At 36.2% G+C, this 26,804-nt stretch overlaps 1 protein-coding gene across 6 annotated transcripts in view; it reads right to left on the reverse strand.

The window, feature by feature from the left end:
- Asph (aspartate beta-hydroxylase) overlaps positions 1 to 26,804 on the reverse strand; it is a 208,533-nt gene that overhangs the window by 129,532 nt on the left and 52,197 nt on the right. For 4 of the 6 annotated variants that reach the window (XM_077801167.1, XM_077801166.1, XM_077801168.1 and 1 more), the window contains 7 exons: positions 12,983 to 13,075; positions 10,203 to 10,277; positions 5,592 to 5,714; positions 3,941 to 3,973; positions 3,150 to 3,206; positions 2,620 to 2,667; positions 2,058 to 2,090 (listed from right to left, as the gene is read on the reverse strand). In XM_077801167.1, coding sequence (XP_077657293.1) covers positions 2,058 to 2,090; positions 2,620 to 2,667; positions 3,150 to 3,206; positions 3,941 to 3,973; positions 5,592 to 5,714; positions 10,203 to 10,277; positions 12,983 to 13,075 — 462 coding nt within the window. Of the gene's footprint in view, positions 1 to 2,057; positions 2,091 to 2,619; positions 2,668 to 3,149; positions 3,207 to 3,940; positions 3,974 to 5,591; positions 5,715 to 10,202; positions 10,278 to 12,982; positions 13,076 to 23,926; positions 25,238 to 26,804 lie in introns of those variants that run through there. The other 2 variants (XM_026390788.2, XM_026390789.2) reach the window with 1 other exon arrangement.

The following is a 26,804-nucleotide window of genomic DNA, read 5'->3' on the forward strand; positions in this document are numbered from 1 at the left end:
TGTCTTCCTGTCTATGATGAAGGTTTAAGAGAGCTAAAGCTCTTCGCTGCACATCACCTTTAGGTACATTCCCCACTTTGTTTAATTAATAATTAAAAAAATATTCAGTAATTCCCAGACATTTAACCTGGAGGCAAACACCCTCTGTCGGCCTTTTAGAAGGCACTGACTGGCAGGCAGGTCCTTCCTCCACCCACCCTATAACAAGTGGCTGCTGCCCATTCCTTCTCTTAAGGGTTGTCACTGGGCTTAGAACTTTATTGCAAAGCAGGCTATTCCTGCACAGCCCTGTGCCCTATGCGTGCCTGGAAGCTGGCAGCTTTCTCAGTCAACCTGATCTTCCAAAAGGTCTCCGATTTTCTGGTATAGGAAGAGCAAACAATCTTATTTCCCCCAGAATGGTCACAGATTTATTCTTTTGTATTTATTTAATAAAGAACCATTTTTTGAAAATGTATTATCTTTTAGACCTATTGTCAGTATTCCGGTACAATCACTTTGTCCTTTGGGGGCGTTTGAAAGATGAAAGGGACAAGGAAATGTGTGCTCATTGTCACCCGGAGCAGAGATAGCATTTAAATATGCTCAAACTTCTACAGATCTTAAAAAACAACCTTTTCTTGGGCCTGCTTCCCTTTACTCTCTTTTTTCCATTTCATAATCTAATTTCTTTGAGGAGCCATTTGTGTTTGAAGTCTCTCTCCTCATTTGCCCTCCTGAGCCCATTCCCACCTATCTTTTGGTCCTGACCACAATCCTGAAAAGGCTCCTGCTGAGACGGCCAGTGAGCACCTCATTAAATCTGCTGGACACCTTCCAGTTTTGCCCATGAGATCACTGAAGCGATACTTGGCACCTAGATTTCAGTGAGATCAGACTCTATTTAATGTCTTATTTCTTTCTCAGTCTTTCTTGATCACTCCATCCCTTTTCTGTAGATATTAAATGTGGCTTTCTTCAAAGTCCAGCCATAGAGCCACCTCTGATCCCCCTCTATCCTCCTTCATGAAGGGCACAGAGTTTGGTTCCAATTATGATGATACTGATGATTCCCAGATGTGTAATGGCAAATCACCACCAACTCATAAGGAATGAACTCAGGGCCTAGAGCCCTGGTTCCTGCCTTCCAGCTGGTCTTATCTTAATTTAAATTTTTAAAAAAAGGACCACCTGGCATCAAGCCAGAAGAGGGAATGAGTCTACACCTACAATATCAAGCCCTGTTCATTTTACCTTAGAAAAATTTTTTTGTCTTCCCCTCTACCTTCACATGCTGGTTTATACTACTATCATCCCTGCCCAATCTGTCTAGTGACAAGTTGCCCATGAGGCCACTATCTTACTAGACCATAGGCACATGTTCAGCTCTCGGAGGGACAAGACAACATTGAACACACCCCTTCAAGAAATTCATTCTTTGGCCCCCCTTGATTGGCAGATGGAACTCAGATATGAGTTGAATTCAAATCATTGAAGTTATTACCTTCCTCAAAAGCTTATTTCTCTCATTTGGGAAGCAGGGAAAATACGAGGCACTTCATGGAATTCAGTAAAATAATGCATAAAATGCTCAAAGACAGGAGCTGCTACAGTCACCAGGATCTGAATTAGATACTACTTAGGCTGCAAATTTTCTAGAATTCCTTTCTCCATGTTGCCATTGCATTGAGCTTGGAATCCAATTCCTTTTAACCTTCCCCAACGTGGGAAATCAGTAACCTCTGAGAATGGGATTAATTTATAGAAGCAAACACAGTAAACTCTAACTAAAGCAGTTATCCATGCATATATTAGTCAAAAGGTATGACTATAAAGTAATGAGATACATTTTTAAAGTAATTTGTAACTGCCCCAAAACAACTTGTAAAAAGTTTAAGAAATTCCTTAGGCGATGGCAGAACTATTGGAACAGTTAAATAATCTCACTAGGTGAATTTTTGAGAAAAACTATTCATTTCTATGTCTTGATGTTTACTAACACAAACCTGCATATTTTACAGTCAAACTATGGGATTAAAACAAGTAGGTGCCTTAAGGTTTAAGAAGCATTTCCAAACCTTGTTTATCATAGTCTTGGTATGTTACGTCATCTGCAAAGGAAAGAGAATTAAAAAAAAAAATTACATGAGTCCTTAAAACTGCTTCACTAAAAAAAGAAATTAATTTTAAACACAAATTTCTATTCCTTTAAACATTGATGTTTGAGTAGTCAGTAATAAATGCCTCTGTTCAGATGCAACTAAAGCAAAGAGCAAGTATTCCCGTAAAAATTCCTCAGCACAAGATAAATAAAATTAGCCATTAGAATTTAACATCCTGTTTGTTATAGACCCATTCATTGTTGGTATATGAAGGGAAATACAAACATCTTTGTTTTTGTTTGTTTGTTGTTTGGTTTTTTGTGATGCTGGGGATCAAACTCAGAGCCTTACACATGCTAGGCACTGGACTACATCCCCAGATTCTGACATTATTTTAATATACTGATTTCACTACAAGACAAAAAGTCATGTTAAAAATTGCTTCTTGACTTTTTGAAAGAAAAATTACCATGTAAACAGACAAAGTACTGCAACTAAAATTAACATTCAAAATTGAATGAAACTGTTCATCTAATACCTGCTTCCTGGTGCAATCTTTCATCTTCTACAACTGGTTCACTGGAATCTAAAAGAAAAAAATATGTTCCTCTGCCAAACGTGAAAACACCAAACACTTGCATTACCTGACACCATTCTAAAAGATTCAAATCAATTCTGATCTACACAACCTTGTAAAATAGATGCTATTATTATAATGTAATAAAATTTAAGTTGAACAAAGTTCCATAATTTACTGTGTAAGCTGCAAAAATGGGAACTAGGATCTGCAACCAGTCTGGATCTACTATACCATAATTCAATTCTATTCCTTCTAATAGACCAGACTCCTAAAGAAGGTTTGAAAACATATCTCCTTTATCTTTATTTCCCCAGGTAAATACTGAACTTTATTTAGAAGTTTCTGTAAATATCTGGAGAATCAAAAATGATTGAAAGTTATTATGAAGAAATCTCTGTTGAATCAGAGTGAATCATGCACACTGTGTTAAATGACATTGGCCAGTGCCTCAAACAGAAGCACTTATCCAAGATTTTCATATTACAAACCTGGGTTTTCCTGGTCATATATCACCTCTTCTATATCCTGATGATGATCCTGTAAAACTATAAATTAGGAAATAATTAGGAAATTAAAACATCACAGATTTTTCACGATACTCCAAACTAGAAAAAGCATAATTCCTGGTAATAATAGAAATACAAAACTAAATCAGAACAATGATCAGCCATGTTCACTCTTGGAACCCTCAGTGCTTAAGGTCACATGCAAAACTGAACAAGACAGTTTCCAGCATCAACGAGTTTATAATCTAACTACAAAAGAGCAGAGCTAGACTCTCATTTAGCATATGTAGACTTAACAACAGTAAATAAAAGCAAACAGAGGCAGAGAGCCCAAGAGAGTAGTACCAGTGAGTCTTCCTCCTGCCCATGTAGAAGAATCTGCCTCAAAGAAGCCTAAGCAAGTGCCACGCCACCCAGCCCTCACCTGGGCTTCAAGTCCAGGTATTCTATGTGGGTTTCTTCCACCTTGGAACACAGGTCTAGTGTATATAAATGACATAGTGTATATAGACCACAAATGCTAGTCAAAAATACCACATGGTACTCAAGCTTACAAAGAGTGATCTGTTTATCATGGGAAATAAACGTCAAAATAGAAACTAAACTCACAAAGGTGTACCTATACTACAAAGCAAAAGAATAACAATAGTATGAATCCTATCATGTGATATATTAAATGCTTTCAAAATCATTAATAAATAATAAATAATATCATGATGTTCTATTAAAGATTTATTCTAATTAAGAAAGCATAATATTAAGTTAAAACCTACCTGGCTCTTCCACAAGGTAACTATCCTCAGCCACTGAAAAAAACATTAAATTGAAAAAAGTTGATATTACTACTTTCATAAAATGGTATGTATCATACTGTTGATGTATATTCTGAATTTAGACTTACTATTGATTTAAAGAAAATAACATAAAATATGGAAATATCAATTAAGTATCTATGTAACACTTTATCCCCTGAACTGCACTCTCAAGTGTCTCATGTGTTCTATTTGATCCACTCAACATCTCCACAAAGTTGACAAACACTGTAATCAGGTGATTAATAAATACAAGGTGAAAGACTGACAAAGGCTGAACGCAGGAAATGTGCTAATTTCTCTCCATTTCACATTTCACTGTGGGGTTCCATCTCCTACACCTGTCCTACTATTTTTTTTTAGAGCAAAAATACACAGTCTACAAATGGAGAATGAAGGGAACTTTATGTGTCCAGGAAGCTAATCAGAAAATCTGATCCTCAACGAGCTTGTGACCATTGCTCATTGCTCATTATATAAAACAGATATACAAAATGTAAATATTTTTAACTTCTAAAGACTGTAGTCAAGTTGAAACTTTTAAAGTTCAAATTGAATCTCTATGTCAACTAAAGATTATATCAGTAAATAAGGTCTCTAGAACTTATAAACTTCATAGAAGTATTTCTTTCTACCTCTCTCTATACCTCCTAAACTTAGAGACACCAAATTCCTCTTGTTCCTGGTTATTTGAGCATCTTAACTGAAATGTGTTGCATAAGCAGCACCTAGATACAAAATTCTAAACAGTCATCAATCTTGCAGAGCCATGGGGGCCAAAGATGGGAGGGAAGGAGTGACACCATAGAAACTGGAGTTCATTTTTATCAGCATCTCTACTCAAAAATTAGAAACACTTTTCCATAGACATCATGACATAGTAATCACTAAAGGTCAAAGGTGCTAAAGCTCTTCTATTATCAACTATATTCAACATATCGTACATCCAAAATCACATATATGTTCAAAAATATTTGCGTTTGAATCTTTCACACACAAAAAAAAAATTATGCAGGATAATTCTTTGAGTTTGTTTGGACACTTACATCACTATTTCTTTGCGACTGTATCTCCTCCTCTAAACAAGAAGCATGGGTATAGTTTTGCACTCTGAGAGCAAAGCTGAATATTGTAACAGAGGCTGAGGTTCCATAAAGCCTAAAATATTTACTACTTGGCTTTTTGCAGAAAAAGGCCTACAGACATCCGGTCCAGAAACTAAGAACAGTGTTCTACCCACGGTCATTAGGGTTAGTGTTAGATCAAGAGCCTGTGATGGGTGATCAAGTCAAGTACTTCAACAGTTGTTTGCCAAGTAACAAATAGCACTCTTGGCAGGAGAATACCGTAATAGTAGTTTGCTGAGGTATCTCACCTACTTTTATAAAAAAATTATATATTCTGAATTTTCTTTAAAAGGGCTTTGAATCAAAACCAGGATATCTATTTATTTTAGGGAAAAATTCACTATACTTGAGGTTTTAAACTTGATTTCAAAAAATACAGAAAAACATTTAATATTGGCTTCAAAGGGGCTCAAGAAAAGATTCAATAATTGCAATTGTAATTTATCTACTATATTTTATTCTGAAACCAAATAAATGTATTCTACCTTCATGAAGTGTTTCAGGTTCCAGCATCTCAAATGTATCATCTGCATCATCTGTAAAGAAATTCTCATACTCCAGTGGCAGTTCTTCTGCTGGTCCATCCTGGTCTTGTTGCAGGTCTTCTCCTTCAACAAGGGTAATAAACAAAACAATATAGGTATATGCTAGCCCACAGGCAGCAGCTTGCTTAGGCACAGAGGCCTTCTGAAAGGCTGCTACATAATCCTTCCTCTCGGCCATCATTGGCACTGTCCATTCTGAAGGTGTTTCCTCTCTCACTCTGGCCAGGTGTTAGTCTCATTAGAAAGTAAACTCACAAACAATGAGCACCTCTTAAGTTTTGTTCACTATGTATGCCCAGCACCTGGGACCATACTTAGTCATAGAAGTATTCAATACTTATTTGATGAATAAATAAATAAACTCATAATTATTAATGTATGTGCCTCTTCAATTATCACCAAATCAGAGAAAAGATCACACCAATAACTTGTATTGAGAACTGACATAAAATTGCATGTAAAAATTTTAAATGACTTATCTAATGTTCTGATGCAAAGAAAAATTAGCAACCTATCTTATACAAGCTCCTTTGCAAATAGAAAGGCCACTCACCTTATTTATGCTACATAAACACACATATCTGTATTATACTGAATCTAAACTGTTCTATGCTTAACCTTTAGATATTCAAAGATGCCTATTTTCTCTACTGTGATTAACTTCTGATATATTGAGCAGTTTTGCTTTCATGTGGATGTTGACTATATTATTCCACTGAAATATAGTTTGATTGTTATCATGCCTAAAAATTATCCTCATATTAATGTGACAAGGCTCCCAGCAGACTACCTCTAAATAATACTCTAAGAATTTGAGGGACCTGGGATAGACTACATGAAGTACAGTGATTAAGAGTGCAAAGTCTAGAGGGGCTGGCTCTGGATTTAGGTTTTTCCATACTAACTCATGACTATGCACAAATTCCTTACCAACTCCATGTCTACAATTTCCCTTCCATAAAATATAAATAATAAATATTCTTAGGATTATTGTGAGGTGAAAATACATAGAAATGTGGTTGGCTCATAATAAGTACTTAGGTGTTATGATTATTATTATAGTAGCAACAATATTACCATGAAAATTGTGGGAAGTCCTTCTGAGTTACTATGCCTTTACTGTAGTATAGTAATTCTCTTAGATGTTACCAAATTATGTAGACCCACTTCTGGAGCTATGATTTTTAATAATCTCTTCATCTACAGTTTTATTTTCTGTGGTTTCAGTGACCCACAATCAAGACAGCATGTAAATGTTAAATGGAAATTTCTGGAAATAATTTGTAAGTTTTAAATTATGGGTTATTCTGAGAAGCATGATGAAATCTTGAGCCATCTCTCTCCATCCCATCTGGAACATGAATCACCCTGTTGTTCACCATATTATATATGTTATCTGCTCATTTCTCACTTGACAGCCATCTTCGTTATCAGAGGGGCTGACAGAGTGTCACAGTGCTTGTGCTTAAGCGGCCCTATTTTACTTAATAATGTCCTCCAAAGTGCTGCAATTCTGATATTCAAAGAGAAGTCATAGGTGCTTCCTTATGCAAAAAGGTGAAAGTTTTGATATTGAAAAAAATCAGTACTCCGAGGTGGCTGAGATGTAGAGTGAGAACAAATTTCCATTAAATCGTGAAAGAAGATATCTGCTTAGTTTTGCTGCCACATCTCAAACTAAAATGGTTACAGCCACAGTGCATGATAAAGTATATAAGAAAAAACATAATATTTTATATGTATTGGTGATACATAGCATGTATGTACAATAATTGTGTGTGTGGAGAGAGAGCACACAAAAGAGTGTGTGTTCCATGATATCTGTAGTTTCAGTTTTCCAGTTGGTTCTTTGAATAACCCTGTGAAGAGGGGGTTTCTGTCTTATCACAGCCAGCTATATTCCTCTCTCCTTCCATTTTGCATTTTTTTCTACTCAGTAAACAAAGCACCAAATCTAATTCCTGTTGAGACTTTCACTACTCTTTATCTTTATACCATATTCCTCTTTCCCTATTCTCTCCTAGTTCAATCCAGGAACATTTTATATGAGTTTTACATTCGCCAGTTTAGCAGCCAGACATCACTGACCGATGGACATTTCTGTAGGGAAACCACCCAAGCACTGCTCACTGTCTGTGAATCTCCACTGTTGGGCCAGTGACAGCCTCGTGGGATGAGATCATCCGGAAGTTTCCTAGACTCTAGGCATTAACCAGCCCTCTGCAGCTGGTACCTTACCCCAGTGAGGCAGTTACTATTGTCCATTTTAAAACATGAGGAAATTGAGGACTTTGCTAAAGCCACACAGCTAATAAATGGCAGATGCAAGATTTCAATCCAGTAATGAAATGTGCATGATAGGGGAAGGCGGCCATGCAAGGTCAGAGGAGATGTAAAGATGAGGTGGGGGTAGACAGCACATCCCCACAGACGCGTGACAAGTTCGCGTGACAAGTTCAAAGGCTCTGAGGCAGGGACAAACTTGGCAATTGCAAGGGAAAGAGAAGGCCAGTTGGGCTAGGAAAAGGAAGAAGGAGGAGAGACTGGGATCAGACAAGGCATGACTGCCTAACCCACAAGGAACACCAAACTTGGGTTTTAGAGACTCAAGACTGGAAACAGGTGTGAGTGGATGGCACTTCAGCAGCCATAGGAAAAGGCAGCTGTCACAGCTGAGGCACTGGAGAGGCAGGTATGTGCCAGGGGCAGTGTATCAAGCTTAGGTAAGGGGAGAGGAAAGAGAGAGCAAGAAAAACACCTGGGATTTGAACTTCGCAACTGCATGGGTGGAATGGACATTAAGAAAAATGTAAAAGGCTGGAACAGCCCTTTGGGGTGGGATGGGGGAAGCTGGAGACCTAAAAGATGCAGAGGAAGCCAGAGCTCTGGGTGAGGCAGAGATTGAGACTGAGCCACACACAAGGTCCTGTTGGAGGGTCCAGCAGGCCCTGGGTAAGCCTGGAGCTTAGATAAGTCATCAGGGTTGTTGCTGTACATTCAGGAGTCACCAGCATATAAATGACATTTAAAGCCAGGGATCATCAATGTGATTGTCTAAGGGGATAAACACTCTACAAAGCAAGAATAGGTCCAAGAAGGCTGTATCAGGGAACATGTGCTAGACTAGATTGTTTCCTCTTCTGCTGAGCTGCCCACTCCCACCCGCCCACACGCCTGCTGCTTCTTTCCACTTCCCTTCATTCCAACCTTTGGCAGAATTGAGTCTGATGAGCCACCTGGACTCACTGGGGCCACCAGCACAACCTCCGCCATCTGGGCTCTCTGCTGCCTGCTCCCCCCAATCCCCCCACCCCACCCGCCACATTTCAGGCTGTGGGTAGAATATACCACACTCCTAAACACCTTTAATTGCTGTTAAGAATTAAGAACAGATATGTGTCTCTCATCCCTCTTCCTCTTCATCCCACATGCCACCATTCTGAACTACCTTCAGACTCTTGGTTGGGCTTCCACCCATGCTGTGCCCTCTTCTTACGGGCAAAGTTCTACACCATCCTCGTTCTTCTAGATGACACAGTTATTTCCTCTATGAAGTCTCTTCCGAGGCCCGTCTAGGTAAGCCCCAAAGAATATCCTGTGTCTCACCACTATTGTATTGTGCTACCTGCACTGTATAAAAATCACTGGTCTATTTTGACTGCATCCACCTCCTTACGTTTATGGATTATTAAAATAAATAAATAAAAGCTGTAGGAAGGAGAAGCCTACTCTTGCTAATATGGGCAGATACACATTCAGGTGAAAGGGCCTTCCTACTTGCAAAGGAGCTGGTGTACAAGGACACAGGATCCTACATGCCAAGTCGTCATCAGCAAAATCTAGCTGAAGGCTAGAGAATTATTTGTATGTCTTTATGACACCCCAATTTTATTTTTCTTCTTTAGGGCTACCCTTGTATCACATCAAACCATCAGGGTATCAGGGTCCTGCTGTGTTCTGTACCTTCAAAATGCCTTCATGAGCTTTGCTCTGGGGTTATGCTCTCTGTTTTTCTCAAGGAATGCTTCAAGAAACAGCCTTATAAAATCCTAAAACACTGGTTTTGAGACTCTTGTTTAATTCTCCCCATATATGAGATATTTTTTAAATCCAAGAGTTGGGAGCTTATTTTATATTCTCTAAGTAGACAGCATGCTTTGTCTTCTCTGGTGATATGACCTATGTAATTAGAAGTCTCTCCTTTTTTACTTTGGTGATGAACAAAGCTTGCTCACCACAAAGCTTGCTTTCTGGTGTTCTGCTTCCTCCACTCTTCTTGCAATCTATTTTCGAAGGACCATGGTCTCAGCTTGTTTATCCTCAATTATCAACACATATTCTTTATCAGACACCTGCAACAAACTCCCTCACAGTAAAGTATGGTAAAAACATGTCTAGTACTACTTAAAAATAATACCTGTTCTCTAATAACTTGCAATAAGATTTTTAAAAACCTAAGGTATAAATAACATTTAAATCTCAATATGTAAATAAGCTTATGTGAACATCATTTTCATAATTTATGACAAAACAATAGACATTAATCCATACCATGTTCTGTATGTACCGTTTCGTGGAGAAGGGACTGAATTTGTTCTCTTACTTCATCTTCAATACTCTGGGGTTCTAAAATAATTACAAGACATCACTAAGTGGAAAATATTCAAACATCAATGGGGAACTCAGCACCCAAATATGGCATTTGTGCATTATGTATTAAAATGGCTACACCTGGCTCAGCAACTGTGCATTTTTTCCATATCCATTTACTACTTTTTTTCCCCTATGTTGGGAAACATGGTAGATAATTAAAACTGGTTTTATTTTGTTAATGAATATAAGTGTTACAAGCTTTAACAGGGCTTTTAAAGAAAGAAAACTAATTTAGGTATGGTTTTTATTTTGAAAAAAGCCTCACAAATCAAAATGAGTTGTTTGTGATTAGTGAAGGCCAGACCAATGACGGAATAAAGTGAGAAGGGCAGGGAATTCATTAAGGAAGGTCCTGGAAAACAAGGAAAAACATGTGGAAGACAAAAATCAATGCAGTTCAGCGCACTGTGTTCTCTGACAGGAGAAAGGGAAGCCTTGCTGGATGAGAACCCAGATAGGAGGGCTGATGACCCCCAGAATTCTGGAAGTGGGAGTAGATAGCCTGACATTATAACTGATAGTCCTTTCAGCTTTGGACACAACATGACAGAGAGATCTCCATGGATTCAAATAAACGTGAACATGCATGGCGGCATTCCCACAACATTGTGGTGCTTATTGTATTATCAGGTTTACTGCAACACCACACAACGTACAAGAAACTATGATTACATCGACACGTCGTCCAATTTTCAGTGAAACAATCTATGTTCAGAGAATAAAAGTAACGCTAGGCTTGGTCTGAATATCATAAATGTTATCTTATGAAATAATGCCGGTGACATTAGTTAATGTCAAAGGGCTAATTAATTTAGAATTTCAAGCAGGGAACAAGTTTTAATACAGTATCTGCTAATTGCTCAATGAAAGCACTTCTAAAGCATTGCAGTGTCTTACATTTTTTTGAGATATTTAGATCTCACAAACCATCTTTATGTACATTCTGGAACAATTTAGAGAAGTCTCCAGTCTTCATTCTTCCATCATCATCTCCCACAGCTTCCTAACTAGGTTCCTAATTTCACAACTGCTGAGGACAGCAGCCAAAGTACACTTATGAATTGCCAGAAGCGTAGCCTGGGCACTCTGCTTCTCTGCATAATCCTTTAATGGCTTGTGCTGATCCAACAAGTGAAAATCTAAGCCATGGAACAGGATATGAGAGCTCCACAACTGGGCCATCACACACTTTTCCAGAATTGCTGGCTACCAGCAATGGCTTTGAACTTGGTAAGTACACCGTACTATTTCATTTTTCCATAATTTTGTAAATGTGCTTGTTCTCCAATAGAGACAGTTAGTACAGGCAGAGGCCAGACTGCAATGGGTTAAAGAATGAATGAAAAAAAAATAAAATGAAAAAGCAATTGTAGAGTTTTCTTTCAAAATCTAGTTCTTATGGTGAAGAGATTAGATGGCAGAGGGTGGGGGGGGTCAAGAAGGGCTTAAGGGCTTTATTTCATCAAATTTTATGAGAGTTATATAACTAGGCTTATCAAATAGGTGGATGGAGTCAGATAACAAAGAAAAATCAAGGACAGAGTAACAGGAAGGTTGAGAAGGCCACATTTAAAACAAATATAAAGTTGAGAAGGATATGGACTAATAATAAACCAATGGATTATGGAATTTAATTACAATTCATGGTGAAAGTAACAAAAATTAAAAAGGAAGAGTGGAAAGAAAAATGGCATAACATTTGAGGTAGGTATTAGCCTTAAAAACCAAGGTTTTTAAATTATAAATTTATTTACTACAAAGTAAAATTTGAGATGCTAAATCCAAATACACGTCTAATTATAAGACTTAATAGGAGGGATACACTGAATTCTTATAGCATTAGGGGCTGAAGAAATAATAAAATTTAGAGCAACAAACATATTAATCTTAAAAGTAAGGAAGGAAAATCAAATAGTATTCATCAGTACTGTTTGAATTTAAAAATCTAAGATGCCAGTAAATACAGTGTCATACCTAACACTTCCAATAGATGGCAGAGTGAAACCAAATTTCTTTGCATTCTGCATAAATGAAAAAAAGTGCAGAAGCGAAACAGTACTTCATAAAAATGTCATAAACAAGAAATGATAGTAATGGATTAAAACTGCATTTACTAATTTATTAAAATATCTCAAGAGTTCTCAACCTATGGATCATAGTCTCTTCAGTGACTACAGAAATAACTTGAATTGATCCATGAATCTGTGTAAATACAAAACAGATTCCACCGATTATCATAAGGAAGTCTGGGAATTCCTTTGATGCAGACAGGAGATCCTCACAGAAGAAAGACTTTCTAAATTACTTATTACTTAATTAAATTATGTGGCAAATGATAACATTTGAATATAATACATGTCTATTTTTACTTTCAGTGTAATATGGTATAATAATTCTAGAATTGGAATCAAGGAAAAATAAGTTGCTTCCTAACTATAATCTCAGGCAATAAATAACTGTCTGTGCCATAGATTCTTTGTCTCAAAAATTAAAATTCTCCAGTTCAAAAATTTTAGTATTAAAAAAAAGTTTATTATAAGATTTCAGAAAGAAGAAAAATAGTTCACTATTCTATAAACATGTGAAACAAACTGTGGACAAAATAAGTTTCTGTGAACTACAAGCAAAGATGCCTGACAAGCTAGGTACATCCTCCTGAGACCTCCAGGACCACTTACCTGTTCCCTCAGGAGCCTGCTCCTCCGGCTCAGCATGTGGCTCAGCCTCCTCTGGTGGGAAAATCGGCTCGGAAGCAGATCTTTCTTTAAGTCCTGCATTTTTTATTCACAAAATTAACTTAAATTTCTTGATCTTTGGGTCATGTTAAACCAGGAAAAACAATACTCTTAAACATTTAATCAATTGTGCAAGCAATTCCTAGTTTTCCAATATTACATGGTTAAAAATTGAAATAGGAGATGGTTTGTTCTTTAACTTCATATGGGCTTTTACTATCTCTAAGTTAGCCTTTTGTTTAAAAAAAAGATAAAACAAAAATTATTGTTTAATCATTCACAAAAGTTTAAAATACACAGTCATATCTGAACTTGCCAAGAGAAGTTCTGCTTGAGTCTAAGCTCTTCTTGGGTTCATAGTGACTAATACTTCCTAAGACCTGAGCTCAAAAATCAGCAATGGAACACTACAATGCACATGAACTTTTGGTTATTCGTGTATATTTCTTATTTTAATTCATATGTAATTATTTACTTATCTAAAAAAGCTACAAATAGTAAAAAATAAGGAGAAACCATACATTACCCACTGTTTATAATTCTACCTATAAGAAATCGTATTATTTATAATAGCTAAAGTAGATGGAAAAAAGTTTATTTTTAAAAGTAATTTCTAAAAAAATAAAGCATCAGGGTAAATTAAGATGAAAATCGATTTTAAAGTCAATGCCAATCTAATAACTACTGTGTTAGTTCTTTGATATTTTCCATGTAGAACATTATATCCTCGATTAAGCACAACGACTTAGAAAAATAACTGGATCCAAGCTCCCTAGGAGTTCCCCGTGTAGCAGTGGTCTACAGTGAAAGGATCCAGACAGTGTTCAGATGTGCTTCATGAACATATGCACCTTTGTACAGCATTTAACTTCATAGACTATTACAGTCTGGAGAATTGGTATATTTCAATGTCTTGTACTCTTCTTTATTCTTTGCATTTTTCCTTACTCTTCCCTACTATACATCTCATTTTTCTCATTGATGAAAACACACTGCTAGGTTTCTCTTCCCAAACCTTCAGGAGACACTGAGGCAGGGATAGTCATGACCTACCAAATTACCTACATTTTCTCTGCTCACTTATTTCCAACACTTCATCCACACAAAACCTAATGCTATTAACAAACACCAATGCATCTGGTTGTGTTCTATGTTTAAGTGTAAAGATATCGATCGAATAGATTCTAAAGAGATCATACCCACCAACCCACAAGTCCTTAGCATGGTTCAATTTCTGAGAGTAAGGGGGAGAGAGAAAGCCTTCTTAAATACATCACATTTCAAATGTAAATATAGGGCTGAAAACTGCTCTGTCCTTTCCCATTTGAATAACCCATTCTTGTATCCCTCAATCGTGAATGGGACAGGCATGCCACTATTATTGCCAAGTTTTGCTGTATGAATGGGGAAAAGCTTAGGAATCTTTAGAATCCTGTAATTAATCTCTGTAATCTCAGCATGTTGGCTAAGACCTTGCACAGAGCAACTGCTCTAAAAACACTGGCTAAAGAGCTGAGCACACTTGGTGGGACCTATTCTGCTTACCCGAATGACTTCAGAGGTTCTCTGCAAGGCCAGAGTTCCTTGGCTGCACCAGAGTGGCCAAGGGCTGTAGAGATGGTCAAGGGGATTCATATCATTCTATCTGTATTTGCCAGGTATTCATACTTCTGCCCAGTCTCTCCTATTTCAAGACCACAGCCCTACGCAGCCTTGAACAGTCCCGTTTGTGTCTGTTGTCCTGGAAATATTATTTCACTCTCAAAAGTACCTTAATTTGGATGAAGAATTAGTGTCCTCCTTGGCTAACCCACATGTAGAGGGCTTTCAGACTATACTCCATGGGTGCAATAAGCAAAGATAATAAAGATTTAAAATGAAACCCCCCTTCTTATTGGATTTGGGGAAAGGTTTCATTTGATGCTGAAAATGTGAAAATAGGAGTACACCAATATTCAAATACACAATGTCCCTAAGAGTCAGCTTTCTTTAACCCATTAAGTCCCAAATTTTCAGTTCTGCAAACATAATAAATATTCAAATATTATTTTAAAGTTCCCACAAGTGATATATATTCATTGCTCGACTTAAGTTTTCATGGGTGTTCTGAGATAATGTGACAAAATGAACTCAAATGGGAATTATTTGTCTTTAAAATTAAAAATGGTAAAACATGAGAAACATAACAAGAAGCAGCAAAGCATATTAACAGGAAGAAAATACTATGTAGTTCTCTCTTCTGGCCCCAGTAGTAGCTGAATTATAAACTTATTAATACCTGGTCACAGTTCCTTCTAGAGGTGAAACTAGCACAAAACAAACAACACTGTGAACTCCATCGAAGCTAACGATAGTGTTTATACATCTCCTTCCACGGGCCTTTATCAACTTTTAAAATTTAACAAAAATACATTCTATACTAGAAATGCTTTAATAACCCATATAAAAGAATTAGCCCTACCAGTTTTTATGCTCCTATTCCCATCTTTGTTTGCCATCCAAACTCCTTTGTTTCCCAAGACTCGAGGCAAAATTAAATAAGAAACATAAATAACATGTAAGATCAATTCAGAGTCAAAGAAAAGATTTTTTAAGCTGGATTTATTAGGAAGTACAAATGGCCAGGGTGTAGCGCTGTAATAAATATTCAAAATCACATTATGACATAAGAGGTATCAGTTTTCATGTTCCCAGGGCTGCATAAAACAAAATAGCAACTCATGATGGCTTGAGCAAGGAGATTTATTATCTAATATAGCAAGGGCAGAGGCAGGCTGGCTAGATCTCAGCCCAGGCTTCATCCACTGACCAGCAATCAGGGCTCCCAGCTGCAGGCTCCATGGAGACAGGACGATCTTCAGAAGTAAAAGCACCATATCTCACTCTGCTTCTCTCTAGATTTGAGGAGATCTTTACAAGATGTTCCCAGAAATCTTCTCTTTCAGATATAACAGTCCAACAGGACCCACTTCCATGCCTAAGCCGGCAAGAGGGACTGAGTGTCCACAGTGGCCTGATGGTCATTACATTGTGAGTCCACCTCAGCAGACATGGCATGATTTAGAAAATGAAACAATTCCTTTACAACATACCTTGTTTTAGTTCTGTAAGGAGATTCTTAAGGTTTTGCACTGAGTAACTACATAATTATCCCTCCAATTTTAATTTAAAAAAATAAGTTAGCAGTTTAAATCATTCATAGCAATCTTGATCAACCAATAAAATTACCTGACTCAGGCTGGGGCTTTAGTTCAGTGGCAGAGCACTTGCCTAGCTTATGTAAGGCACTGGGTTCGATCCTCAGCACCACATAAAAATAAACAAGTACTAAAGGAATTCTGTCCATCTACAACTACAAAAAAAAAAAAAAATTAAAAAAAAATTTTAAATAAAAAAAATTTACCCTAACTCAGTATTTGCTAACTTTATTCACTATTCCCCAATTCTATCTGAACAGAATGAAAAATGAACAAATATAATCCTTTTCATAAATGTGATAATTGCAAACTTACTTAACTGCATATTGCATTCATTATTCAACAAGCATTTATTTCACACCTATTTAATGCAAGGTACTATTCTATAGTAAATGAACATACAAGATACACCTACCTTCAGGGTGAAGGAGCAACTAAAAACATTAAAAAAAAAAAAAACAACAACATATGAACTGTTTAGAGTCTATTGGTTGGGATAAATGGTATAAAGAAGACCAGTACAGAGAGGACCAGACATTAGGAAAGAAGGAGGGTCTATTTATATTAATGGGCAAGGAAATGGCTCACAGACAACATCTCAACAAACTCCTGAAAGAAATCAGGAATGCAGCCATGACCATGACACTGGAGAATTCTCCAGATAAAGGGAAAAGCAAAACAAAAATTCTTCAGCTGGGTAAGTTCTTTATGTGGGGAACGAGGTGACCAATGTGACAGGACAGAAGTGAGCCAGGACATGAGCACCAGAAAGGAATGCCCTGGGACACTAGGTCACTGAGTGAACACTTCTCTTAAGAATCACAGTCATCCCTCAGTGTCCATGGAGAAGCGATTCTAAGACTCCCAAATATAACAAAATCTGCAGATTCTCAAATTGCTTATATAAAATGGCATAGTATTTGCAAATAGCCTATGCATATCTTCACATACTTTCAATCAACTCCAGATTACTCACAATACTGAATGTAATGGAAATATCATATATATAGTTGTTATATTGTATTTGTTTAAGTAATAATGACAAATGTCTGTACATGTTCAACAAAACGTGCACTGTCCAAATATTTTTGAGCCATTGTTTCCTGAATCTATAGAAGTGGTGACTGAGTAGGTGGACCCTCTTAGATACAGAAGGTTGACTTTTTATGCAAACAGGCTCTATCAATTAAATGTGGGAATTATAAGTAGTGTTTTGCTTCACCAATTTCATATATCTATCCAATAAAAAGCTAAGATTTTGGTAAGAATCAGTTTATCAACCTTTGGCTTACAAATCTAATGGTGCACACCGACTAATGCAAATTTTGGACTTTCCCATCCAGGTTACTCCAGCTATTGTGATTTATAAAGAGTAAGTCCTCAGAACTACTACTGCTTCATATGCCAGTAATCTAACAGTATAAAGTAACATACCTCAAGAATAAGGCCAACAGGTACATGAAACTTGGCAAATATTCTGGGAAATCAATACACTGGAAAGGCACACATACTAATTGTTACTAATCCCTCTTGTTGTTAGTGGCTTGTATAATCAGTGAAAATGGATCTTAATAAGTATACTAATAGCAGTCCCAAAACTTATCAAAAATATGACTACCAGAATCTAAAAGCTGTCTGTCCCGTGATATAAAATAAGAACCATACAGCTTTAAAGTATCTTTATATGAATCAAGATGATCGGACAGATTTCAGAAAGAAGATGATGTAAATCACAAATTAAATACCGATAAAAGCATCCAAGGGTCTGGTTTCAGGTGCCCAAAAAGGGACTGCATAAAGACTGGAAGGAGGGGACTCACTTTACCATCATGCAAAACACACTTATAGGACACACAACATAACATAGTGCCTATAACTTCAGACACCTGAACCAACTGGGTACCTCTGAATCCCACCTCAAGCAATTTACAACTACTACCATGTTGACTTCCACAAATACAGAAAGGCAGTAAAATACTACCATAATATAGTTTTCAGGACTGAGCTCATTAAATCCAGTAAGTGAACATTTTTGCATTGATTTATTTTTTCCTTTACATCTTCTAAAGGATCAAATTTACTTGCCTCCCCTCTTCTTGCAAACATACACAGGGCAACATAAACACAGTTAGGAACAACTTCTAAGACAGTAAAAACTTACTGCATTGCTGGAGAATCTTCTGGGCTTTCCTTTACAAAAAAAAATAATAATAATAACTTTTTCTTCTTTCTAATAGTCTTCAAAAGCATTCTAAGACAGATCTAAAATATTTTTAGATGATCTAGTTTGTATATTCACCATTCTATAAACAAACGTCAAATGCCATTAATTATCAGTTACTAAGGATAGATCCTGAAGTCCTGGTCTGGCAGGAAAGCACAAGGATGCAACAGGGTGATCAGCATGATAAATGGAGCAGGAAGAGTCCAGCTACCTGGATGGAACAGACACCAGGAATGTGGAGGTGATGGCTGGGTTGGGTCCCTCAGGAGAGGCAGAGGGTGTCCTGCCACACAGAGGAGGGAAACACGGGGAACACTGGGATGTCCAGGAATATGTGTCTGAAGGAGTCAATAAATGGAAAATGAAGATACAGCATGTGGTTATTTTATATTATTATCAAACACAACACAAAAGCTTTAAGTATAGGTCTTCTTCCTCTAATCTCTTAAAATATCAGAGAAATCACGTTTAAGTCAAGGAAGATGCAAGTGAAAGGCAGACTTCTATGGTGTGTGGACACCTGACTTAACATGGATTAATACATATAAGCATAAAGTGAAATCAAAAGATATGAAAAGAGAGCAACAAAAAAAGAAATGTATGGATTCTGTTTGGTAGGGATTAAAAATGGAAACTTTCACAGAAATTTATTTCTATGAAAAATTATAGCCAAACCAATAATAAAAATCTAGTTAATGTGGTTGTGTTGTATCCTTAAGCAAATGAAAGATGATTACTATTTTTTTCAGATTTACCCAAATAAGATTTCTGTGGAAATAACCTTTATGATTCTGCCATACAAAACTCACCCTTTAATTTTCTAAGAATAAAATCTTTCTCTTTAGCTAGAACAGGACAAAATGGAAAGAGTTTAACAAACTAAGCCTAATTTTCCCAGTAACTAAATCGTTGCATTTTTCATTAAGTCAATATTCTTGTATATTATTTCAGTTGTCCAAGATTATTGTTGACAAAGTGTCAGGTTGGGCTCTCTTTTTTCCCATAGCTTCTTATTTTGAAATGTCCATTCTTGCTCATCCCACTCAACCCTCTATATCTGAACAGGGGCAAAAGTATTAATGGGAAAAGAAGAAAGGGGAGACCAACTCCATAATCTACAGATTTTACTGTCAAAAAAAGAGTGGTAGATAAATATTTCCCTGTTGGCCAGCCCCATACTTGTCCCTCCTTCTTCTGGTAAAAGAATGTTAATTTTCTTTTGGAGAACCAGTTTTCCTTCACTCAACAGTTCTAACAGGGCATATTCAACATCACCTAGACGTCACAACCACAGCTCTCCCAAACCCTGTCCCCATAAAAATTGGGGCTACCCAAAAGCATATGAGTCTTTACCTGAGAAGGAAGGTGACATTCCTGGAGAGCCCAGAAATGGACAGAGAAGCTCAGACCATTGTTTGAACAACCAGACCCCAAAACAAGCAAACATAAACAAAATAAAAACAAAACAAAAAAACCTACTCTGAGCTTTAAAATTATTAGAGCCAACAAATATTTTCTGTTCATGTAAGCAAATTTGAGTGGATTTAATTCATGGAACCCAAAGAATTCTGAACAATACTCAAAAGTAAGTACATCTCCTGAGGAAGAATGACGGATACTTTTTTGAAAGAAATATAGTAACACTGAGACTTGCAAAACTGAATATAAGGGTTAAGTAGGGTTTTGTACAATGCAATAGAAAAAAATCTCAAGGACCATAATGTTGTTTATACAGAAAAAAAAATGTTCTAAGTAGAAAATAAAGTTAAAAGTTTCACAATTATACTATCAAAGTTCTCTCCATTTTACCACAGCAGTCTTCTCTACCCCACCCCTCAGTGCTGGAAATAAAATCCAGAGCCTTATACATGATAGGCAAGCACTGTGTCACTGATCTCCACAACAACCCGAGAATTAACCATTCTTATGCATGGACACGCAGGTAACATTTATGATTACTTTCATTTGTTCTCTCAATCTCAACAGAAGAAATTCACATCCAGTTGACCTCTTTTACAAAGATTCATTACAAAGGATAAAGAACTCAGTCATTTGTCTTATAACCCGTTGACAACAGGAATCATTGCTCCAGTGCTTCCAAATTTTAAAGTGCTGACTGAGACACTTTGGTTCTGTTATTATTATTCTATCCAAGTAAAGGGGAGCCTGGGTGCCCAATAATGAGCCAGCTGCTTACGTATATACAGTTATCAGACAGCTCTCACAACCTCCTTGAGACCAGGACAAATTATCTTCACCTTACAAATGAGGAAAACAATCATTTCCAAGAGGTACTTTACAGTGAAATAACCAAAGTAATCAGTTTTGAGAATTTTTACCAATGGGCACCAGTAGGAGAAAAAATAGTTGAGAACAAAGGAGAGAGGAACCAAAGTTAGAAGGCATAGCCCAAGTTACCAGACCCCTTTCATAGAAAATGACTACTGTACAGTTAACTTAAAACATTTAAAATCAAAAATCATACTTGTTCATTCCTTTTCTCTGTGTCAACAGAAGTCCACTTAGGGAGTGCACATTATCCAAGAAATCATTATGAGAACTGCTGAAGTTAGAAAATCCATGGTTACACAGGTCATAATGAGATTAAGTATTCTCTATGAACCAAGCACTTTTAGATTTAACTCAAGTAGTCCTTCTAGGTTAACTCAAGCGATCATGCATACTGGAATTTTTTTTTCCATTTTTTTTTAACCAGTCTCTTCCTGAGAAATATCAAGAGGATCATCTACATACAATGCAAATGACTCAGAGTAAAATTGAAAATCTTATTTAAAAAAAATAAAGATTTCAAAAAGTTAAAAGTGATGTTAAAAATAATGAAAATTAACCATCAAAACCCAGATAAAACCCAGGAATCAAATGTTCTAACAAATGAAAACAACTCAATGATGATGCAAGAGCTTTCAAAGACAGTAACTGAATATTACCAATTAAAAAAAGATATCTGGAAAAAAAAAAGACCCTCAAATATTTTTGTAAAACTAACCATCTTTTTAGGGTGATGTATTACTTAACTGTAAAATACTACCACATAGAGCTTAAGAGAAAGTATGCCAATTATGTCATTTTTTAAAATTTTAAGTATGATATAGAGCAATTTAAAACAAATTTTGTTAGGGATATAAGAAAAATTTACAATCTTAGCAATTAATTTTCATTTTTTAGTTGCTTCCTCAAACTTCTGATTCCTAGCTGCTTAGAATTATGAAATTTTAATTCCTGTTTTTAGTTTGATTTATTTCTTTATTTGTTGGTGCTGGGGATTTAATCCAGGGCCTTGTGCATGTAAAGCAAGCACTCTACCAACTGAGCTATATCCCCAGGCCCAAACTAGATTTATTTTTAAAGGGTAATGTTTCTGGTTTAAGTTACCCTGATGCCAATATGAAGTGGGGGAGTTACCTACTGAACAAAAGACTGAAAAAAAAATAAAATGCAAATATAATTTTATCCTTAACTGAGACTAAAGCTTGTCCTGAACTAAGTTTTATAATTGAACCAGAATTGCCAAGGCAGTTGGATAAAGTAAGACCTCAACTTCAATAAAGTTCAGTTGAAGCTGGCTCCAAGGCCGAGGCAGGAGGATCCCAAGTTCAAAGCCAGCCTCAACAATTTAGTGAGGCCTTAAGCAACTTAGCAAGACTTTGTCCCAAAATTAAAAATAAAAAAGGGCTGGGGATATGGCTCAGTGGTTAAGCACCCCTGAGTTCAAGCCCTGGTTTTGTTTTTGTTTTTTAATCAGTTTAAGCCTTTTTACTAAAGAAATGAGAAAGAAAATAAAGTAAGTCCCATTTTACAAACACTCCTGAAACAATGTTTAATGGTTTAGAGATGTTTCAATTCTTTGGGGAGGAGTGGGATTTGTTCAAGATACTGTGAAGATATTATTTCTTCAGCAATCTGATGTCAGATGAGCTATTTCACTCCTTGAGCTAATATTTGAAGAAAAAAATGAGAGAAATAAAGCATTTCAAAGCACTTTACTAAGCAGCAACAGATAGCAGTTATATGCTTCTACTGCTCAAGTTATTCTAAAACTTTTTCACTTCTTTGCCCAGAATTTAACATTTATGTACTTTCTGCCCGATTGCCATTGAACTTCTAGAACTAAGGTAAAAATTATTAAAATGTCCTCAATTTTAATTTGACCTCAAATGCAATAATTTTCTACCCTTCAGTAAGGGAGGAAAAAAAATCACTTGCAGAAAAAAAATCACTTATGATCATTTAAAATTTTTCATATAAATTTTTAAAATCCATTTATCTCTGCTGCAAGATTTAGCATCAAAATACAATTTGAAACTCTTGCAACTTTTACATGTGGTGCATTATCTGTTTTGCTTCTTTTTCTGTCCAGTTCTCAGATGGAACTGCCCTCCTCTTCTCCCAGAGGCCACCTTTCCTGCAGGGAATAAGTCAAGCAGCTTGGGTGGTATCCACTCAATCCCCAGCCCTAAGCTTTGTGCACAGCACCAAGCCTGGGAAGATTAACTGCAAAAATAGTTTCCGTTTAAAAGAACAATCACAGATGGTCACCAGACCTAACCAGGCCAGATGGTATTCTTACAGGGACTTTTCGCCCTATCCATCCCAGAAAACCAGAAACATGCGTTTCGGATCTGGGGGGTCTGGCTCTCTTGTTCATCAAGCATCTCCATGTGGAATAAAGTCATGACAAACCAGAAAGGCCAGAATTTGAGAAAAAAAAAAATGGAAGAAACAGAGCTCTGATTGCAGATTAGGACTAGGGATCTCCTCATCCAAAGTTATTTGCTTACCAATGGACCCATAGTATTCCCTTTTTGGTATACTGTTTTCTGGTATTCTATAAAAACAGCAGCAAAATCCTGGCTAATCAACAAATGAAATGCCACTTATCACATATTACAATTCCCTTGGGCCTTAGTTTTTACCCAAGAAAAAAAGATTAGATTAGATAAAGATATTGGATTATTTTCCAGGATTTCCCCTTTGCTATATAATTTTGTTATGTAAGTTAGAAATTCTGTCAACTACATGGCTAAGTGTTCAACTATAAGAAATTAATCCTGCCAGCATATAAGAAAAGGGAGCACAATAATTTTGGATATACTTTTGCTTAAGTTGCTCAACTTTTACTTAATTTCTAAGTAAGTAATTTGAACTCATTTCTAATTTGAACTATCTTTAATTAAGCCAAAAATATTTACTTTTAAGCTTTTCATAGACAAAAGAGAAGAAAGATCTTTTTCAATAGTGCTTTTGAGTCCAATATCAAGTTACTTTTCTGAAGCAGTAACCAAAATTGGAAATTTGAAACTTCATGCACATAATAATACACACCATTCATAGAAATGCATTTCTTAATAAAATTTCATTTTATTTTAATGACTTCTGATGGACTAAATTCTGGTCTCAAATTTCAAATTTTTAGAAACGGTAAACAATTATGATACAATCAAATAAGAAAAACATATGTTCTTCAACCAAAATACCTGAAAAAGGTGTTGTAAAAGGACATCAAATGTGAAAAGATTAAAGCCTTTTTCTATCTATTCTAAGTCTATAAAGGTATCATAAAAGCCTTCTAAATTGCTCTTCTATATAAAATTCTCTGATTCATGACTCTTTCCAGAGTTCACAGAATGGTGCATCAGGCATGGGGTAAACACTGAGCATTTGTGGGATGACAGCAGAGGGAGCTGTGGGAACAAGGAAGAAAGAGTGAGGTGGTTGAACAGGGGTAAGAAATGAGGGGGCAGTCAGAGGTGAGGAAGAGGGTATGAAAGATAAGAAAAGACTAGGAGAGAGAGGTTAAAATGGGAAGTGGGGAGATGGGAAAGAAAGATCTGGGAAGAGCCTGAGGAAGGAAAAGGGAGGACTTGGGAAGGGAGGACCTGGGAAAGGAAGGGCCCCTGAGCCTGGGGAGATGCCCACAGAAGAGCTGGGTGTTACAGGAAGAGAGTGGAGGGTAGAAGGATTAGAAAGAGAAACAGGGAAGCAGGAAGGAGAGAGAAGAAAGTAAAGGGCAAACAGAGGAAGCACTCAATAGCTGAGCACTTACACTCAAACGTTACGTCACTGCACAGAACATCTTAATAATCTTAAATTTAACTCCATCAAAGTATTTGACATTAATAAATCTATCACAATTCATATTGCCCATATACATTTCTCTGAAGACATGATCAACAAAAGTAGAAGTTATTAGATATTTTATAACATTTTAGAAGCTTTGACTTTTTAAAATTTCAAAGTGCAACACCCTATGTTTAAATTTCAAAGAACTTTCTTATTGAGCACCAAGAAATACATTCATGGCTAGTATACACATCTTTCCAACCTGAGCAGTACTAAAGTGTCTATGCCCCATAGCAGCCAATCACAATGAAGAACATCACCTACATCCTGGGAGGAGGATGGTGGAGCCTTAGTTCTTCCTCCTCTGGTTATTTTCTTTTGCATGCCTCGCAGAACTTTTACTTTCCTTTCTGTCATCTTTGTCTCTGGATAATGCTCTGCTAGAAATATCTTTCATGTTGGCTTTTTTCCTATTTTCCTTGGTTTTAGCACTTTTATTATCTAGGTCCACTTTCTCCTTTTCTTTATCCTTTCGACTCTTAGGAGACTCTTTTCTAGATACATCCGTATCAGCAATTTTCTTATCCTTCCGGTCATCCTCCTTCTCTTTCTTCCCCTTTTTCCTCTCTTCATTCTCCTTCCTGGATATAGGTTTCTCTTTTTCCTTCTTGAGTTCTTCTTTAGTGGGTTCTTTAACTTTCAGGTTTTCCAATCAAAGGAAAAAATGTTTACTGATGGCATCATCCCTTAATCCATAGAACAGCCACTTGTCCCCACGCACAAGAAATGCTCATTCAAAAAAAAAAAGCTACTTTAATTCAGTAGTTTTTAAGTTGGCTAAAAATAGATGTAAATTTCTATAAGATATCAGTTTTAAATGAAATGCTAGAAATTTGCCATCATATTTTTTCAGCATGGAATACGGTTTGACTTGTCCTAAAGTTAACATGCAATATTATTCAAGTGAGTCCATTTGTAAGGGCAGAATTGGACACAAAGGGTTAACACACACTTCATTACTATTGTGACATAAGTAAAGGAATACTGATAATGTAAGATCAAACTTTCCATAACTTTTGTTTGTACAAAGATAATTAAGAATTCTCAGCTTGAACAAAACTTGATGTCCTTAAAATAACTGTATGTAATCCTTGAGAAAGTTATGCACAAATAAGCTAAATACCATATAATAGTCTTAGTTAAGAAAGGAAAAAAAATTAAATACATATGAAATTTTAAAATCGTCTGAGGTATATAAAACGACAACTTCAATTACATTTTTTGGGTATCATCAACATTTTGAAAGCAGTATTCCTTTAACTATGTTTCCCTGTTAATTGATGAAGCACCACTCAAGCCAACATACATATCTTCCGTGTTCATTTGGAAGAGAGAGCAATTGCAATGAATGTACAATTACAAACCTCCTATTAGGTATTGCTTTTGATTTGCTTTATACAGAGTTTAATAGAGCAGTTAACACATCTTCAAATTTAACCTTCTTGCTCTCTCACCAGCAAATCAAAAGATGTTTACTACATAATGTACCATTTAAGCAGTAACAAAGAAAATAAAATATCTCTTTAATCTGATAAAATGTAGAAAACGTGTTCGTCCATCAAAACTCTAAAACTCACATAGTACAAAAGGTTATCCAAAATGAGCTCTAGATTTGAAGTACTTACAAAAGATACTTCTGTTGCTATATCCTTCTAGACAGTCTAATAAAATCTTGATTGACCAACAAAAATATCATGTACAGTTTCTCCATTAGTTGAATTTCCTTGTTGCTTACATGTGTACATGTAGATTAAATATAAATAATCTTGAAATTTCCTGGTAAGCAACCAGGAAATTCTTCCATTCTTCCTGACAATCCCAAGAAACTCCTGTGAGAATACAGAATGCCATTCACATAGAATCACCCAAGCTGTCATTCTACTTCAATGTTGCTTATAGAATAATGTAGAAAATGACATTGCAACATAGTTAAATGCTGTGCAATGCTATCAGCTCTTATGCTACATACTGTTTTCAAAAAACCAAATGTTTAAGGTTTAATTTGCTGTTGTAGGTCAAAAAGTAAAACTATATTTTTTGGACATGTATTTCATTATCACTTATCCATAAATAAAATGGTAAAAATTCTGTTTCCTTTGGGCGAATTATTCTGGTGGGATACAAGGTTAAAACTTAAATTTCTTAAAATGGAAACACAAATCCCCAAACCCAGAAAAACAGCAAAGAACACTTTCACTAATTC

Source organism: Urocitellus parryii, chromosome 7 (genome assembly GCF_045843805.1).
Source record: "Urocitellus parryii isolate mUroPar1 chromosome 7, mUroPar1.hap1, whole genome shotgun sequence".
NCBI classification, from domain to species: Eukaryota; Metazoa; Chordata; class Mammalia; order Rodentia; family Sciuridae; genus Urocitellus; species Urocitellus parryii.